This window comes from Drosophila sulfurigaster, chromosome 2R, assembly GCF_023558435.1.
Source record: "Drosophila sulfurigaster albostrigata strain 15112-1811.04 chromosome 2R, ASM2355843v2, whole genome shotgun sequence".
Taxonomy (NCBI): domain Eukaryota; kingdom Metazoa; phylum Arthropoda; class Insecta; order Diptera; family Drosophilidae; genus Drosophila; species Drosophila sulfurigaster.
In genome coordinates, this window is record NC_084882.1 from 24307879 (window position 1) to 24328405 (window position 20527).

At 38.3% G+C, this 20527-nt stretch overlaps 1 protein-coding gene across 1 annotated transcript; it reads left to right on the plus strand.

Annotated features, from left to right (window-relative positions):
* The first annotated feature begins 333 nt into the window (after positions 1 to 333).
* On the plus strand, positions 334 to 19552 carry LOC133838882 (very low-density lipoprotein receptor). The gene is given in 12 exon segments (XM_062270132.1): positions 334 to 752; positions 5306 to 5446; positions 11226 to 11345; positions 12384 to 12506; positions 13725 to 13846; positions 13848 to 13952; positions 14364 to 15761; positions 15864 to 16062; positions 16202 to 16342; positions 18528 to 18661; positions 18724 to 18882; positions 18949 to 19552. Coding segments are annotated over 12 exon segments (3051 nt in total). The 5' UTR covers positions 334 to 376; the 3' UTR covers positions 18982 to 19552.
* The last annotated feature ends 975 nt before the right edge of the window (positions 19553 to 20527 follow it).

The window sequence follows — 20527 nt, forward strand, 5'->3', positions numbered from 1 at the left end:
TGCTGAGTGCGTGTGTTAGTGTGTGTGTGTGAGTGTGCTTATTTTGGCAACAATTTTCAATGTTGTCGTCGCGATTTTTTCTAGCGGTGTCATTTATTTTTAAAACAGCGGCGAACAGCAGACTGTCTGACTGATTAGATAATGCAAGCAGATCCAATGCTTCCTGCTTGATTATTGATCGAATGACTTTCTATTCCATAGTTTAGCCTTTAACCCCAAAGAAGACAAACACTAAATGCATATATACTACTTTTATATATATGCATAGTCACACAGTGCAGTGTAAAACGAATTAAAAACGATACTAACTAAAAAGAAGCTAAGAAAGAGTGAGAAACCACAAAGTAAACTGCAAAAACTAAACAAAGTTCATACCATGGCCATAGAGTTACGCTCTACGAGCACTGTAAGTGATAGCATAACAACAAATAATAACACAACAACAACAACAACTGTAATAAACTGCAACATCAACAACAACAACATCGACAACTGTCAACGACGCGCTCAACAGCTGTTTAGTTGCGTCTGCGTCAATGTAAATCTGCTGCTGCTCACATTGATGCTAACGCTGAGCAAATGCTGCACTGCCACGCCCACAACATCACCGCTAACCGCAACGAATAATGAGCAAATGCTGCCACACATAGATGGCGCCACACTGACCAAACAATTCGATGGCAAAGGCATTCTCAACATGGGCTTCAAGTTCCTCAATGTATCCGGCAAGATCGGCACGCCACTGGACATAGGTGAGAAACAGGCCACGAAAGCAGAAAGAGTGCAGGAGGTGGGGTGGGGGAATGCAGTTTGTTTTTAGCCAGACTGTGCTAATTTTAGACTGCAAACCAGATGCAAACGGCAACAGGTGTTGCAAACACACACTCAAAGTCTTAACCCCAGCTGAACCAGCAAACATTTCAGCTTAGTTACATAATCTAAACTTATTTGAAAAAGTCTATGAATATTTTTAAAGTGTATTTGAACTTTATTTAAATTCTCAACTTGACCTTGATTTTGCCCTTTTCATTTCATTTCATTTTGGCAAACTTTTTTTTCGTTCATATCCGGAGTTTGCATTTCATTGGGTTTGCTTACGTCTTCTTCTAGTCGAGTGTCTTTTGTCTGTCTTGCGATTTGATAAGAACTTTACGTGGCTAACGTCTTTTGTCTATTACCTTTGGGGGTATTTCCGAGTCGTAAATTTCTTTAAATCAGTCCACCTGCTTGCGTTCGTTCAGGATTTACTGTATTTAGATTATCTTATCGTTGCGCACTTTTATGATTTGTTTTTATTACATTTTCACTGGGATTTAGCAATTGAATAATATCATTCAATCACTTTGATTTTTCTGAAGGTTGCGTGCTCTCTTCCCTCAAAGACAATTTAAACTTGATTTAAACTTGACAACGCAGTTTCAATTACACACACTTATCTAGTTCAAAGATTGCGAAATTAAACTCAACTTAATCAATATTTCTGTGAATTTACATCAGCTTAATGAGCTCATTAAAAACGCTTAGTGACTCTTGAGACATCTTTAATTAATCAAGATTGAACTTTCAGCTTTCCTTTCTAACAGCTTAATTACATTTTTAATTGTATCGATGCCATTCTTCAATTTTTCACTTATTTATTCTGTCAATTGTATTTTTGCAAAAAGAAAAACAATTATTTTTGCACCTATTTTGAAATATATTTTTAGCGTAGAAAATGCTAAAAAACAAGAGATCAATTTTTGTACTTTGCTCCTTGAATTTTGGACTTTAGTCGAGCATTTAAAAGATCGTAAATAAAATTCTTTACACTTGGCGCCAGAGAAAATACGTAGGAAGATCGCATTGACGTAGTCCATAGGACATAGCTTATAGATCAGCGAAATGAACTGCAAAGTTGAGTGCAATAAGCCAAAAAGCAAATACTTGATCTACTACCAAACCCAAATAAAAGATACACAAAAAAAAAGCCGTCAGAGCGACGAGCCCCTTTTTTGTAGTTATTTTCAAAGCAGATTTTTTGTACCTAAAAATCAAGTTTTCGAACGCATTTTCATTTTTCATATTTTCATTGCACGCTTTACATGCTGATTTATTAGCTGTTCCTTTTCAGTTCACATACTTGTTCAAACACACACATTTTATATATGTTATACAGTATAGTAGACAAATCGTTAGCACTCGGCTAGATTCCCGTCAGATAAATTAACATATGCTTTGTGTATAGCACGATGCAAGGTCGGCAAGCAAAAATGTATTCGCTCTCTTGATTACATATATTAGCTGGCGATACCCTGTACTTAAAGCGAGCTAGAAAGGGGTATGCCAGAGAAATCTTATTCTATGTTTTTGTTTGTCTGCATCGGTATCTTATCTGGCTTAATTTAGAGAACAACTAAAACACAAAACTTAAATGGGAACAGCTCTTATAACTACCTCAAAATTATCATAATGAGATAAGATAACAAATACACGGAAGCCAATTTAATGATCTGTCTACTGGGTATCTCTAAGTTGGGCGTGCTCTCTGTGTTTATTTATTTAATTTGTTGGCTCATTTGATTTTTATGCCGTTTCATTTCGGTTTTAATTTGTTTGCGCTGCCAACAGATTTTTCTAGCATATCAACTAGTTTTGTGCCAACATCAACAACAACATCAACAACAACAACAACATCAACAACAACAACAACAACAATCATATGAACAAGCTTAAATGGTGGGCGTGTTTACTGCCCTCTTGACGTTTGCATTTTATATAAAAAAATTAAACAGAAAAATGAACCTGATGCTGTCTCCTTAAATTGATTTGTTTTTGTGCAAAAACTAGAAAATCAACAACAATTATTCAGAAGTTGCATTGATTGTTTACTCGCAAAAAGAGGCGTGTTCTCTCTCTCTCTCTCTGCTATATAACAAATGCATGAATACGTAGAGTTTCTTTCCAATTGAGCGTTTGATTCATTGGAAGCGATCACCCCACGCGAATTCATAATCGAAAAAATCGCAATTATTTAATTGAGACTGACATTGAACTTGACTTTCAATGCGATAAGCAGAGCAAACTTAATAACAATATTAATATTTGTGATTCATATTAATTAGCGCCTCAGGTGATGGTCCAAATTTTCACATCATTTTGTGTGTGCTAATCGCTTCGAGCATATGTTGTACTATATGCATTATCAGTCCACAATTATTTGGTATGTTTCTCAGCCTTGGATTATTACTTAAAGCATTTGCTTATCAGGCTTCGTCTAAGCTTTGAGGGCTTCTTATCAGCTAAAGGGAATTTAAATGTCTGAGAATTGCAAAAGTTGCGTAAATGGGAATTTGTTTTATTGAAATGGCACACACGTAATTATAATCATAACATTGATAACACTAATCATGATGCAAGTTGGCTTTTGTGTCATCAGTTTGACGCAGTAAAGCGAATACTCGCTTTAGGCCAACCAGTTGTTGACTGTGTTAAACACGTTTTAACTTAGGCTTTTTTTTGTCCATAACATTCGATATGTTAAACAGATTTTTGGTTTTTTGGTTCAGCGCAGTTTGCTTTTATTAACCGCAGACAAAGTGGAGGCATCGAGTAACCTGATTTAGCTCATATTGTTTGAAATTTATAATATAATGCAGGAAGAGTTGCCAAACTCTGTAAATGTTGCAACTTTACTAGAAATCTGATATGCAGGAAACTAAAAAAAATAATCAATTAAACTATTTAAATGGTTTTCCAATTGTTATCCGATTTAAGGTATAATCATTTTTATTGAGATTTATAATATCAAATTAATGCAGGAATAGTTAACAAAGTCTGTAAATTTTACTAGAAATATGAAGGAAACTAAAACAAAAATCAATAAACAATTTTTATGTTATTTCAAAAAGCAACTCAATAATGTAATGTAATTGCATTTGAAGTATATTACTTTTAATTGAAATTTATAATATGAAATTAGTGCAGGAAGAGTAACAAAGTCTGTAAAATTTACTAGAAATATGATATAGAGTAAATTCCAAATAAATTAAGCAAATTAAATAGTGTTATTAAGAATTAAATGTCATTGAATATGAAGAAGAATATTCATCACAAATCCTTTAGCACATTTTACAACTATCATTCATAACATGTAAGTAAAGTAAAGTAAACATGTTATTTAAAATGAATGTTGATTAAATTCTGCCATCATTCATAATTGAAAACAATTCTCAGGCAGCGTGGCGACATCGACAAATTGATTTGACCTTATTGATTGACAGCATTTGGTAAAAATTCTTTCTCAACACTCGACAACATTTTTCTGTGCTGTGCTCTGCTGTGTTTCAATTTCAATTACAACAATTACAATATGCAAAAATGGTTCTGTGCAAATTATTTATGCCAAAGTTTTGATTAAACGAGTCGTTGTTTTTTTTCATTTGCTGCGAATATATTTTTTCTCATATTGGGAGTGAAGTGAACCTAGAACCAGCTGTCAAGTGCAGCGACAACAACGTCCGTTGTTGACCAGGAAACCCTTCTCAAAATTGATCCCCACTCACTGTGTGTGTGTGTGTTGGTGTATGTGTGTGTGGGTGTGGGTGTGAGTGTATGCTTGTTTACGCAGGACATTGGCAATCCATAACTTTTTCACTTGTCACATTTTCTATTATGTATCAAGAGCTGTTGACATTTTTCGGGTCCCTGTTTTATTTCTATTATAATTTCCCATACATCTTTATGAGGGCGAATGATGCATGTGGCAAGGCGGCGCCTAGAAGTAACCGCAACTTGAAACGGAAGTTCTACCGAAAAATTGTCGAGTTCTTTTCGAAGGCGAAGAGGGGGAACAGGGGAAGGGGACACCGTCAAAGTTTTTGCCGCATTCAACGCCATTTTGTTTGTGTGCGTGCGTCTTATTTCAAGGCATTTTTGTTGATTAAAACTCCATGACGATAAAAGGGAGACGTCTCGCATTATGTTTGTATTGTATGCAAATGATTTGAGCACGCACACATATGAGTACTCAGTGTGTGTGTGTGTGTCTACATATGTGTGCGTGTGTCTGCTCTTGATTGTTTTGAAGTTTTAAGCCCTAATCAATTTGGGCTTTTGTGCCACCTACAAATGGCACTTTGTCTGCCTGTTTTTTCGGTTCTGTTCGCTTTTCGGTTTTCCGTTTCGTTTTTCGCTTTTTTAATGAGAAAACTTTTACCAGCTTAAGATGAGCAGCAGCAGCAGCAGTTACAACAACATCAACAACAACAAAAAATATAATTAGCTTTAATCATTTGTTTACTCTCTCTCTCTGTCTGTTTGCTTACAGCTCAAGCTCTGTACACGAAATGCGATGAGAAGCAATTCCAATGTCGAAATGGCGATTGTATTCCCATACGCTTCGTTTGCGATGGCGATGCTGACTGCAAGGATCACAGCGATGAGCAGGTCACTAGCTGCAAATTTCTCGGTGAGTTTTTTTTTCATTTTCCATTGCATACTTTTAGGCAGCGATGCTAAGTGCATACGTTACAGTGACGTCCATCACATTGAGTGATGCTTCGTTTGCTGTCGTTTTTAGGCGAATCAATCAAAATCCGAAACTAGTTTGCCACATTTACCCCGTTGCATGGTGGCTGACGGAGGGGGGTGTTGTCGGACTGTGTGTGTGTGTGTGTTTGTGTGTGCATTTGGACTGACTGCTGACCAAAACTGTGCCATGGCAGTGCGCTCATTAAGTCGCTAAACATCGGCGCAAACTGTAAATGCAACGCAATTTCGCTGCTGACTGTGGCATGCAACGTTGTTGCATCAGCAATTTATCATCAAGCGCCCGCGCGCGAATTCGTCGCACGAGACTTTTGCGTCGCTATTCGACATAAAAGGAAACTATGTGAGGTCGTCTGCGCTATATTATCACAATATTTGTGCCAGACACCAAAAAACAGAAACAAAAAAATAGCGCAGTAAAAGAAAAAATGACAATAAAAGAGATAAAAAACAGAAGAAGAAGAAGATGAGAAGCGCACTAGTTGCAAAGTTGCTACTGTTTACTGTTGCTGCTGCATGCATAACGAAATTGTTATATAATTTTGCTGAAGGGCAAATTACAAGCAGTGAAATTGATAATGAGCCCTCAGAGGACACAAGAAACCAGCAGTTGAACCGTGGCATAAAGAGTTGCAGGTGAAATTTCTGCTAAATAATGAGCGAAATGGGATATTATGTTTGAGGGCACGCCAAAAAGAGATGCAAAATGGAATTGAAATGCATCAAAAAGAGACGAAATGTCAATGGGGAATTGTTAAAGGAGCTGTTAAATTAACATAAAGTGAAAACAGAAATGCATGACCTTTTGCCTTGGTTAAATGAACAACAAAAATGCAGAAATATTCATTTACAAATTTTATGAAATGCAGCAACAAATTTTTTAAATGTTTCGATTAAAATAATAGAGCTTGCCTTGGCATGAACGAATGCTTTACTTTCTTCTCTGAAATTCCTGACTTTGCTATATAGTATTCAATTTTCCATTTCATATATTAGCTAATATTTTGCAAATTTTTTTTAATTTACTCATTAATATTACATTTTATATTTCATATATTATTTAAACTTTTCACATTTTGAAGGACTTTTATAATACTTTAAATCCACTGAAATATTTAATTTAATGAAGCAAACAACATTAAATTATGTTGCCTCTATCAAAATTCTTTTTGAAGGGGAAATTATTTTACCTTATTACTATTACCTATTTTACTTTATTACTTTTACGTATTTATTTCATATATCATCTTTAATTTGCGGCACATTTTTGCAAATTGCAATTTCTTTTACTTCACTGTGCCTTATTTAGTATTAAACATAAAATATTTCCCCTTTTAAATATTTTCTTAAATGTCTGTCTCATATTTCAAGCTTAAAACTTAAATGCTGATGAAATGTTTAAGAATATTTCATGTGATTTTACAAACATGTTGCTGCCCATAACTGAATTGGTGAATGCCTTAACTTAACTATGCTCAAACTCAAACGATTTCATTTTCACTAGAATGTTGTCAATGCTGCTCAACCACCCTCCATTCTCTCCCCCTTACCCAAAGTTTGTGAGTATCCAGCATTAACACTCACAACAAAGCTCAGTTCTGCACTCACAACTCGAGATAAGACTCACTCAATGTTTGCACTCGACACGCAGCTGGTTTTGGGTTGGTTTGAGCGAAAGCTTCGACTGAGATGCGAGAGATGCTGCAAAAGCAAGTTTTTGGGCAGATGTTTTTAAGGATTGGCGCTCTGCAGCTGTAAACTCAGTTGTCGGCGAACTTTTCAAGCAAACGGACGGGACGAATCCGTAGAAATTTGAAAACGCGTTGAGTGAAAAAATAAAAGGCAAAACATTAAATGAGAAGCAACTACATATAGAAAAATCGAAGAATAAAAACAGAGAAAAACAGTGTGCGAAATGTAAGCAACGAATGAAAAAGGACGATGAAATGTGTGCCAAGTGAAAGAGTTTTTTTTTGTTCCATGAGGAATTAAATACATTAATATGTCCTCGAAATGCCAGACTGCCAAGAGAGTTTTCCTGTTCACGCTACACACGTTTTGCTACCGAGTCCTTTGATGTTATGCAAAGTGCTTTGACAAAATGCCAGCGTCAGGCCAAGGAACCCAAAAAGAAAAAAATGAAAGAAAAGCTTGTGCCGTGTGCCTTAAAGATATGAGTTTGCCAATGGAAATTTGGTTTGCTCTTTTTTTCACATTTTTCTTTTTCTTGTGGTCCTTTTCTACTTCCTTGTGGAGGAAAGTCGCCGTTGCCGTTGTTGTTGTTCTCAGGCTAATCGGCAATGTCCATCTGTGGCATTTTGTGGGCCTAGGCGATGGAGACTACTTATTTTGAATTCAGATACGACTCTCGTCTGATTTTTGTCGTCGTTACACTTATCATTAATCATTTAGTTTTCGAGGGGGGAACCGCATTAAATGTGTGTTTCCTCAATTTCCCACAAAATTGCTCAATGTTGTCGTCCAACAGTCCAGCAGTCAGTTATAAACAACTCTGGGCCATACAGATATATTCATTTCGTTGACTTTTGACAGTTGTCCTTATTGCTGTTTGACCATTATGAACTTGAAAACGGAAATTATGCAATCAATTTGTGCAACTTGGCTGACTCAAATATGCCACAAAGGCAGGCGTCACAATTGAGCTGACAACAAGGCAATTGGCCCCCAGGCAATTTGATTATTCGCAGCATTTCGAGAGCATATCAAGTGACAGTGTTGTGTGTTATGTGCATAAATCATTAAACCCAAAATATATATCTATATATTAATAGATTTTAATAGCGATCAAGTTACTTAAAGACATCAATAAATAAGACAATATATATAACGTGTGTGTGTGGATTCCACTCAAGACTCAAGATGGGACACATTTGGTGTTTGCTGTTTGTGACGAGTTTGCTGCACACACAAAGCCACAGTTTGGGCGCAATTGTGCCGGATAAAGGTATGAAATGAATGCTAAAACTAAACTATTATTTATTTTTGTAAGCATATCAATGGAGCAATGAATACATTATTCATTATGTGTTTGTGTGTTTAGCTATTTTCCAATTTCACATTCACAACAAATCCGCTAAATTATGCATTGCATACTTTTTGGCTCGTTAGCAAATTAAATTTACGATTCAAAAAGCGGGCCAAACACATTAAATACCGAAAATGTTGGATGTTAGTGGCGCAAAGTTTTGTATTCACACACAATCAATACAACAATTCATACAGAAGTACTTCAACTTTTTGCTTGCTCTTCTCCATTCAATCAACTCAACTATTCAGGAACAACAATTCGCAAAAGTATGCCGGAAAACACCTTTAAAGTTGAATTAAACATGACAAAATCGCAAACATGCATTCACTTGCCTCCGAGCCAAGTTACGACTGTCGACGCCATGTGGCACATGCAACAGAATATTTTGCACACGCCACTTGGCATTTGCATACAAATTGCCAGACGCTACTGTCATGAGCCAAAGTTTTTTAATCAACTGAAAAGCCGTTTAAAGTTAGTTAAAAAAAAAGTAGTGCGGCATATAACAAATTATGCTGCAACGCAGTTGGCAATTTGCCGCACACAGCTTTATCAATTGCAACATGCATAAATGCAATCAATTGCAACGGGTTTTTGTTTCCTCCTTTTGCGGCAAAAAATAAATTGAATTTGATTTTTAATTGGCGCCTGAAGTGACATCAAAGGTACAAGAATACCCCAAAATAAATAAAACTGAAAATGAAAATGAAAATAAAAATAACATTAAAAATATGTAAATAAATGTATGTAAATACTACATGTTAAATGCGCAGCAAATTGCCCAGGGGACAGAGTTTACACACTCATTTCGCATGCAAACACATCAGCGTACATATTAGCAATAATAAAATATGTACTTACAAAACTACATAAAAAGAAATCGAGTCACATCACATGGAATCGAACTGCGGGCAATTGAAAGAAGAACAACACCAAAATGTGTCGCACAAAAATCCGAGAGACATTAATGCTCTTAATGCTGCTGCTGTTTAAATACTCTACAATTGTTGCCTACTTTTAGGCGCGACATTTAATGTGAAGGAATGAAAATGTGTAGACATGTAGTGTTGGGAATTGAGGTACGAAGTGTAATGTTGGTTATATAGATAACCTTTGATTATTTAATATATTGATAATTGATAATACAAATGCGTAAAAGTATAGATCAATTAACTTAAATCAAGCCTTTTCCTTCTGACGACTGATTTCGTTAAGACTGACGATTCTGTTCTACTTTTGACGACTGATCATCTACTTCACACTACCGCTGATCTACTTCTTATGACTGCTAGCTTTCGATAGCTTCGTGCCTATCGACTTGATATTGCCAACCTATACCGATAGGGACTATCGACTAGCCTCCACCTCTGTTTCATACATAGTCCAATTGGCATGCCATAAAATTAATATTCTCCCCAGAGACGCTGCGCAATTTGTGTGAAGCTCTGAAGAGCCCCGAGTGTGTAGAGTATAAAATGAAACATTTGAAAATTTGGTTTGTTTGTTGGCATGCACATGTGACCATTTTTTATTGTTCAATGTTTTCGGGAAACTGGTATTTATATTTGTTTTTATTTTCGTTTTTGTTGTATTTTCGCTTTTCTTTTTCACAAATATTGGTTGCTGTTTTGCCGTCGTTTTCGTTTTTCCTCGGAATAGAACACAAGTTTCTCCAGTTTTTGTGTGCTGCTGCTTTTCCCCGTTTTTCATGCTACATTTCATCTGACTGAAGCGACAAAATGGCCACACTGAGCATTCGACCGGAGAGTTGTGCCCCATAAAAAGTTTAGAAAAGTAATCATATTAAATGTTATTGATATGGCAACTTGTGCGTTTGCCGCATAACACAGCAGCCAGCGAAAAAACCTTCAGTTTCAGTTCTTCTATGCCGCATTAAAATTGATTAAAATTAATGCTTGTTTCATCCTCATCCGCATCCTCATCTTCTTTATTTTTTATTTTTATTTTTATGAATGGGTCGCAGATTTGCATTAGCGTAAGCCAAAAAGTTGAGACGCAATCGTAGCTCGAGCTTAATGGAGATTATCGACCTTTGAGGTGAACAGGTGTCGGCACTTGATGTGAAATTTTGCGTGCAATTTTCGGGATTATATCTTAAAGTATGCCAAACAAATAACAGTTGAAATAAGAAATATGCATTAATTTCTTTGCTTTCAGTTCATAATTAAAGTTTGCAACACTTTTGCGAAGAAAGTTAAACTCTTTTGTTTAAAAACTTTGTCAGCTGACATTGAAAATTTGTATTCAACATTCAGCGTGCAACAATTTTATTTGTACGTACGTATATTCAGCTTTTTATTTGTATTCATTTATATTTTCTCGTTGAATTTTTCCTGCAATTTTTGTGGAGTATTTTCTTTGCACAGCACGTGCTCAAGTGCCTGTAAATAAACACACACACACAGACATACACAGTTATTTGAACATATGAGTGTAAGTACAAGCTGGTTGGCAGCTTTTGTTGGCTTTTGTTTTTGATACGGGTCCAGGGCAGCAAAGTTCAAAGGCAGCCACAATCACACACATACACACACATACAATCTGACAAAAGTAAAATACGAAAAATAAAAAAATAAGGACACTCGATTTAACATGTTTGGTTTGCATTGTTTTGTTTTGCTCTTTGCAGAGGCCACTTGCTCATCAGACCATTTCCGCTGCTCAAATGGCAATTGCATACCGAACAAATGGCGATGCGATCAGGAGAACGATTGTGCCGATGCCTCCGATGAATCAAAGGAATTGTGCAGTAAGTGTGTGTGTGATATGAATTTGCCCATTGCTGATTACATACTATGTATAAATATGTATACAATATTTGGAATACTATCTACATATATATAAATTGTATTGTCGATATACACAGTGAATGCCTGTCCCAACAATGAGTTCAAATGCAAGACCGTTGACCAGTGCATACCCCCGTAATTGGCTCTGCGATGGCAGCAATGACTGTCGCGATAAATCCGATGAGGCGCATTGTAGTAAGCAAAGAAAATAAATAGCTAAAGCATATATACGCATATATGTATGTACATATGTGTATAACAAGCTTGCGCTCTCGTTCTTTCTCGCTCTAGCTATATATCTATCTCTATCACTAGCTCATAGCTCTTTGTCCTGTCTGTGCTCATAACTCACAACTCACTTGCATTTAATAAAGTGTTGCGCATAATTTGAAAACTACGCTCATATGTGTCCCATATCCCCATACAGTTTAATCAAGTCGTTGAAGAGCAACGTTGCATTCAAGTGTATATAAAGCTAACCATAAACACATGCGAGTCCCCCTCTCCTCCTCCTCCTCACACACACACACACATACTAACACACACAATGGGGACACACAGACGCATGACATAACACGCATACGCAGCGTTAGCTGCCCCGACAACGCCTGGCAACAGCGCATAAAGTGCTTAGCCCATAATGCTCACTCACACACTCTCACACACACACACACACAAGCATATGAGTATTACATGCCCCTTCGAGCACATACTAACAACACACACACTCTCATACTCACAACAACCCTTGGCCTTGGCTGTTGGCTGGATATTCGATAGGATTATATAATGGCTTTCTCGCCACAAACAAAAAAATAAAGAAGAGAATCAAACTAGAGAAAGGGGCAGCTGGTTCCTTCAGCGGAAAATAAATGTATTTAATATCCCCAATGAAATTTATTAGCTGCAGTTTACTTCTCACTCAACTGAACTCAACTCAACTCAACTCGACTTGCGTCTTATTTCTTCTTCCTCATTTTCTTCCATCCAAATCACAGAGGCACGCACCTGTTCGCCGGAAGAGTACAGCTGCAAAAGCGGCGAAGGTGAATGCGTTCCTTTGGCCTGGATGTGCGATCAGAGCAAGGATTGCAGCGATGGCTCCGATGAGCATGCCTGCAGTAAGCACATCCTCCTTCAAATGATTTTCAAATATCTTTTGATTTGTAGTGACAATTAATTTGAAATTCCTCTTGATTTTAATTAAAATCCCATTTTGAGTCCGAATAGATATTTATAGGCCACTTCCTTCTTTCTCCGTTACATTCGTTCACTGTTCACCTGGCATCCGAAAACTGAGCTGCAACTTTTTGACTTCTATGCAAGCATTGAGCGTTTATTTACTAGCATTTAGCAAAGTCAATTATGTTGTTTACCAAACTTTATACGCCAAAGCAAACATCATAAATATATTTTGCCTCGCAGCGACATTTTATTTGCGCTTCAATTGAAATGAAAAAGGCAAAAATATCCTGTTTGTTTGACAATAAAATATTTAAGACTATTTAATGCTGCCACGTTAGATTCACACTGTAGAGCATAATAAAATTGCATTTCATTTTGTACAACATCTTTTTTTTTGGAACGAGTTTCAATTAGATTTTTAATAGAATTAAGCATAGTTTGAAATTTATTTATTTAACTAAAAAGCAAGTAAATATTTTTGCTAAGTTAATTAAAAATTCGCAACTGAGAAATATTGTATATAATTTATTTCAATTGAATTTATTTGGCTACCTTTTTGAATGTTCAACATATTTAATTTATTTATTGCTAAAATACGTCACTGTGAAGTCAAATAATTTATTGAGTTTTGTTAAGGCAGCATTTAACAAAATTAGTTTACTTAAGCTTAACACTTCAGTTCATTGCAAATTTTGTCGTAAATTATTTCAACTTAACTTATGAGATTTACCTTTTATAAATGTATTTGATTTGTAAAGTAAACTATTCTATTTATTTATTGCAAAACATACATCACTTTAAAATCAAGTAAATTAAACAAATTTGAGTATTGATTTATTATTTGTTAATGCAGCATTTATTGAATTAGTCAGCTTACGAAGCTTTTGTTTGGAATCGATTTATTTGAGCAAAATGTATTCCCTCTTTAACTATTCAGTTGCCTTACTTAACTTGAAATTCTTTTGCATTTTTATCAGCCAATGCCAGAGTTATTCCGCCTACCATTTTCCTTTTGCTAACTCACTGGCCACATCCCCATTCATCAAGCGGTCCGCTTTGTGCTTAATTTTCTTTTTGGTTTATGTCGCACATTGTGCACAGAGATTTGTTTGTTATTGTGCTAATCCTTTGTCCGTTCGCATTCGTTCACATAGACCAAACGTGCCGCTCCGATGAGTTCACATGCGGCAACGGGCGTTGCATACAGAAGCGTTGGGTCTGCGATCACGACAACGACTGCGGCGATGGCAGCGATGAGCTCAACTGTCCCGTTGTTCCCCTGCGATGCCATCGCGGAGCACACCTGCGCCAATGGCGCCTGCATTGCCAAGCGCTGGGTCTGTGACGGTGATCCGGATTGCCCAGATGCCTCCGATGAACGGGTAAGTGCACACTGAATGCCAGCCAGCCAGACTGCCTCATAAATTCCCATTTTTGTGTCGTTGGTAAAGTGGCAAAATGTTTGTAGTTGCCACGCCCTCGCCTCCGCCTCCGCCTGCCACCAAGTTTTTGTCTGTGTGTTAGGCGAAAGGCGGCAAGCATATAAATTACAGACAAGTTGCGCATAACTCAACGCTGCCAGCTTTGGCAGCTTTTGTTGTCAACGCATAGTACGCATAAAATTGCATTTTGGGCTGCGAAATGTGGGCGTTGCACTTGCAATATAATTTCGTGTGTAAGCAACTAAAAGTATGCAATGAAAAGTTTTCCCCAAACTTCTAGCAAGGCAACGTCGCATAACTTTTCTAAACTCCCTTCTCTCAATGCCTCTTTTTTGCTTCCCTCAATCTCAGGCCTGCACGAATGTCACCAAGCAAGTAACGCCCTGTCTGCCTCATGAATATCAATGCAAGGATCGCATCACCTGCCTGCATCACAGCTGGCTCTGCGATGGCGATCGTGATTGTCCCGATGGCGATGATGAGTTCACCAACTGCAAGAACATCACCTGCCGACCAGATCAATTCCAGTGTCACGATCGCAGCTGCATTGCCGGTCATCTGGCCTGCAATGGCGACTCCGACTGCAAAGATGGCAGCGATGAACGCGATTGCAGATTGGCGGCCGAGTCCAAGAGCTGCAACGCAACTAATCAATTCGATTGCGGTGGTAGTCAGTGCATTCCCCTGTCCAAGGTCTGTGATCAACGCAAGGATTGCCCCGATGGCGAGGATGAGCCGGCGGGCAAGTGCAAAGTCAATGAATGCTCTATCAAAAATGGCAACTGCATGCATCGCTGTGTCGATCAGCCTGTGGGCTACGCCTGCGACTGTCATCAGGGCTATCAACTGTCCTCGGATGGTCACACTTGTGTGGACATCAATGAGTGCGAAGAGCCGGGAATCTGCTCGCAGCTGTGCGTCAACGAGATTGGCGGCTTCAAGTGCGAATGCCAGACAGGTTACATGCGGGATCCACGTAATCACACGCGTTGCAAAGCCACCGAAGGTCATGCTTCATTGCTGTTGGCACGTCGTCATGATATTCGCAAGATAGCTTTAGATCACATGGAGATGACTTCGATTGTAAATAGCACCAAGTCAGCCACAGCTCTAGACTTTGTCTTCCGCACTGGCATGATCTTCTGGAGCGATGTGACCACCCAGAGTATTTATAAGGCGCCCATCGATGAAGGCAACGAAAAGACAGTTGTGCTCAAGCAATCATCTGTGACTTCAGATGGTCTGGCTGTCGATTGGATCTACAATCATGTGTACTACACAGATACACAGAAGTGCACCATTGAGCTGACCAACTTTGATGGCAACATGGGCACAGTGTTGATCAAGGATTCGCTAGATATTCCACGCTCCATTGCACTCGATCCCATCGATGGCTGGATGTATTGGTCCGACTGGGGAGCATCACCTCGCATTGAGCGAGCTGGCATGGATGGCTCGCATCGCACCACGATTATCAACTATGATGTGAAGTGGCCCAATGGCATCACTCTCGATATGGTGCGAAAGCGCATCTACTGGGTGGATGGCAAACTGAATGTCATCTCCTCAGCCAACTACGATGGTTCACAGCGCAGACAGATTCTTTACTCGACGGAGTATCTGCGACATCCGTTCTCCATCACCACCTTTGAGGATTACATCTACTGGACGGACTGGGACAAGCAGACCGTCTTCAAGGCCAACAAGTTCACCGGCGAAGGTGTCGAGCCCATTACAGCCGTGCACATGGTGAGCAGCCATCCGGTATCCGGCATCAGCCATCAGCTGGCATGTGCCCAACGGCTTGCTGACGTATACTTAATATTTGCATATCTTTATTTGCCTTTGCAGTTGCAGCATCCCATGGTTATTCATGTCTACCATCCTTATCGCCAGCCAGATGGCGTAAATCGCTGCGAATCGGTTAATGGCCACTGCTCACATCTCTGCCTGCCCGCGCCGCGCATCAACGAAAAGAGTCCGCCCATTTCGTGTGCGTGTCCCACGGGTCTTAAGCTCATGGCCGATGGCCTTATGTGTGTGGAGGATCGTAAGTAGCTTCAAGATATTAATAGTATTTTCTTTTATAATTTTCCTTTTGCATGCGATTCAATATTAAAACGCTTCCCTTTATTTTTTTTTATTTAATTAACAATTATTTTTGAACCTGTGCATGATGATGCATGCAGCCCTTTATAGAGTTGTTACCAAACCCCCGCGTGTCCACAGATATAAGAGCAAAACGAAACCGAAACAGCCGCGAATTCCGCACACTAATGATGTGCCTGTCAAAATTGAAACGCATCAGGCAATCATCATACGCCCCTTTGGTATGCTTGGCAACTCTGTTTTCTTTATTTGTGCCGTCTATGTGTTTGTCTGTTGTTTAAAATTTGATTTAATCTTTAATTGTGTGGCATATTTGTTAGTTTCGATTGTATATTTGTGTAACTTGTCAATTCTTTCTATTGGGATTTTAATTAACACTGACAGTGAAGAAGTTTTTATATTTTAAATCTACATATTTAATTTTATCACCCAGCCACTCACTATTAAGTTTCCTTCTCGGTTGAGTTTTTACGATTGTGTGGCAACACTCTTAAATTGTATATTTCCCAGTTTCGACCTCGTCAACCGCAGCTTGATGTATGTTTAAGACTGTGTCAACCCTCTTTCGAGGCTGTCCACTCTCTCCGAAAAGCTTGTCAACTCTGTTTTCTTTATTTGTGGCGTCTGTGTGTTTGTCTTTCCTTTAAAATATGATTTAATCTTTAATATTATTTACTGTGATTTTGTAAAGTAATTGTATATATTTGTGACTTGTTAACCCTTCCTTCCTATTGGGATTTTAATTAACACTTGTACTGAAGAACTTTTTATATTTTAAATCTACATATTTAATTTTATAACCCAGCCACTCACTATTAAGTTTCCTTCTCGGTTGAGTGAGTTTTTTACGATTGTGTGGCAACCCTCTTAAATTGTATATTTCCCAGTTTCGACCTCGTCAACCGCAGCTTGATGTATGTTTAAGACTGTGTCAACCCTCTTTCGGGGCTGTCCACTCTCTCCGAAGTGCCACTTAAGAGCTTGTCAACTCTGTGCTGTTGACGTAGTTTCGCAGTTTCAGTCTGCCATTAGTTTGTGTTTAAAGTGTTGAAACTCGAACTTAAAGCAAGCAAATTAATCACGAAATTTTTCACTGAATGCACTGAACTGTTGCCACACAACGACAGCTCTCTCTCTCTTTCTTTGCTCCCTTTGGATATTTTTCTGTGTGTGTGTGTGGCTTATGTTGGTGAGTGGGGAGCGAGTGAATTTTCGAGGGAAAGCACTTCATTTTGCCACACTCGGGCATAACATTTGCTTTGTCATGGATCGCATTAATCATCATCAAAGCCAACCTCAGCCCATCCATCCTTGACAGTTTCATAAACGCCATCGAGAGCCACTTGCAGTGCAGTGGCAACCGCAAGTAGGCAGCAACATGGGCGAACGTTGCAACTGATACCAGGGCAGGCGTGGACATGGCCAGACAAGCCACCATCCACCACCCAGCACCCACCAAGAAGCCACCCTGAATGGGCGCCAACCAGCTAACCGCTAAGTATGAGGTTAATATTGCGCTGCTTCTACGGTTTGTTTCATGGCTTGCTTCTTTGGCGCTTGCCACTTGCCGCCTGCTGATGTTGGCTGCTTGTTGGCTCTTTAAAGTGAAATTCAAGATAATGTTGATAGCTTTTGCCGTTTGATTTGATTTAAGCGTTGAACAAGATCCGCGACAACAGCACACTCGAATCAGCTGAGAGCGAGATTCCGAATCAGAATCCATTAAATGCGTTGCGTTAACGATGTCATTACGCATCCTACGCCATTTGAGTTTCCCTGCTGTTACATCACGACACAACAGTCTCCTATATACCCCCCTCCCCAGCCCCATCATACACACCATAGGGGGTGGCAGAGTCGCCGCCATCTTTAGATCTTCATCCCTTGGTGGTATAAAAGTTTAGCCCATCAAAGGCGCGAGCGCGTTTAAGTGTTTATTTGCGCCTAAATGCGCACTTTGAACGATTTGATTGAAAATTCTTTTGCCAGCTCAAGAAAGTGGCGAAGCTTTCTGGTCGGGGAATGCAGATACGAATGGAAGTTGGAGATTGGGATGCGGATGGGGATGGGGATGGTGGAGTAAAAGCAACATTCGAGTACATCCCAAATGGCCTGCACCATTTTTCCAGCGTGGGATTTGGCTCGTATATTAAACACAATTCTTTTTGTTTTCTCTTCTGTTTTTTTTTCATTTTGCGCGTTTTATTGCCGTGATTTTTATGCCTGTCGCATTTTGTACTTGTTGTTTTTTTTTGCTGTGGTGTTATTTTTTTGGTTTTTGTTGCTTTCTTTTCGTTGTCTCTGTGTTTTATGTGTTGTCTTTTGTTTGCGTTTCGGGTTGCTTATTCGATTTACATGAGAATGCATCTAACTTTCCAACCACTATCAATCCATTCCACCAAACAGTCGCCGACCATCGACCAGTGAAGAACCAAACACACAACGATCAGACCAAAGCAAGCAGCCCGCAACCGGACTCGGGCTTCATAGCGCTCGTCGTGATTGCCAGTCTCAGCGGCTGTGCAGGTCTCCTCTCGGTGGTAAGTTCATCCGAAATCTGTGTTTAGGATATATTAATAATATTTGTTTTCCATTGCGTCAGCTTCTATTTGTGGGCTATCGCTATTGCAGTAAGCGACGCATCAATTCCATGAACTTTGAGAATCCCATTTACCGCAAGACAACCACAGAGGATCACTTTAGTCTGCGTAAGAATCTGCCAGCGCGTATCTATGATCACACTAGCGTTATGGATGAGGAGGTAAAACTGAGGGGAGTAAAACTCTTAACCCTTGACAATTTATATTAAATAAAATTCCCTTTGCAGTACTCACCTGTCATAGGCATATCGTCGTATTAGAGCTTTGGGGTTTTATTTTTTTGGCAACTAAGCTAAATACTGAATGGCCTGGGCAGAACCAATGAGTAACCCACAGCAGACACGCCTAAAGACTGAGCAAATCGTATGTGTAAATTATTTTAAAAACTTATTTTAAACAGCAGGTCATTTCGAAGAGAGCGAAGCAAGGGGAGAATCCTTAAAGGATTGCTGTACAAATATGTCGCAGAGTTCTAACCTAAACACTAAACTAAACGAAACTAAATTAATGCTAAACTAAACTAAACTAAAACTTAAACTAAACTCAACTGAACTAAACTGAATCAATGAAATAATGAAAACTCTAATGATAATTCAAATAGTTCCAAACTGTATATAGCTGTAAGTGTGCATTACGTAATTTTAAAGCAAAACAAATAATTATTATACTTATTACGCTCTTGATAATTAGAGAAAAGTTGACAAATTTATTTCTGTTTAATGTGCAAAAACGTTTATTATTATTATTATTATTACATTATTATTAATAATCTTACATGCTATTATTAAGTGTACATATGTTTACGAGCAAAGATGATTGAATAAATGCAGATATATGTGTAGTACTCAATTTGTTTAACTATATGAAAACAGTTGATGGGATTTTGAATTACAGCTCAAATGGATTTAGTCCATATAATTATGGGTTAGTATGTTAAACTTGAAAAGTAAGTATCTACGTAAATAGTACGCTATGCTTTAAAATGTTGTATACAGACTTTTCGGAGTCGGTCGTGTTTCAAGAAACCGTCTTTTTTCAAAATACTCAAATTGATTTATTCAATATGTTAATTTATGCACCGATTCTTGGAAAAAGCTAACAGGTGAGGTGTCTTTTAGTGGCATGTTAATTTTTTGTTTTATTTGCTCGTAGAGAATTTTGTTTTCAAATGAGTAAAATTATCTCATGTGTTGTATACGTAAAAACTAATTTAAATAAATAAATGAATTCATGAAACATGAAACTTGTTCAATTGTCTATCAAAATCAAAGCTCAAACTGATGTATCATTTGATACCATAGCAATTAACAAGTGCATGTCATGGTCTCTGACCTAGGCCAAGAATAAATTTAGGGCAACAACTTTTCAAATTATTGAGTAAAATAATTGTTAGGCATTCAATTATTGAACACACCTCCCCATAGCAATTGATTGTTTGAAGTGGTGAATCGTATAATATAATTTCAGTTGATACTCTCTTTTAAAAGAGCAACAAATGCCACCAACAATATGTTGGAGTTAAGATAACATAACTTAAGAGAGTGCAGCATATTACAACAACCTGTTGCTCTTGACGATCTCTCGCTCTTTCCCTTTTCCTCATGCGTCATCAGAGTATTTATTGGTCACAGTCACTCGCTTGGTCTCTTTGTTATTCTCTCTCTACTCTCTCTTACTGGTCTTTAAGCACTCACACAATTCGTTGCAAACACAGGTAGTTATGCTATACGTCATTATTGTGCTGTCGTGGCGATCATTCGTTCGCGCACACTTTGGAAACGATCCGAACTCCAATCGGCTATCGTC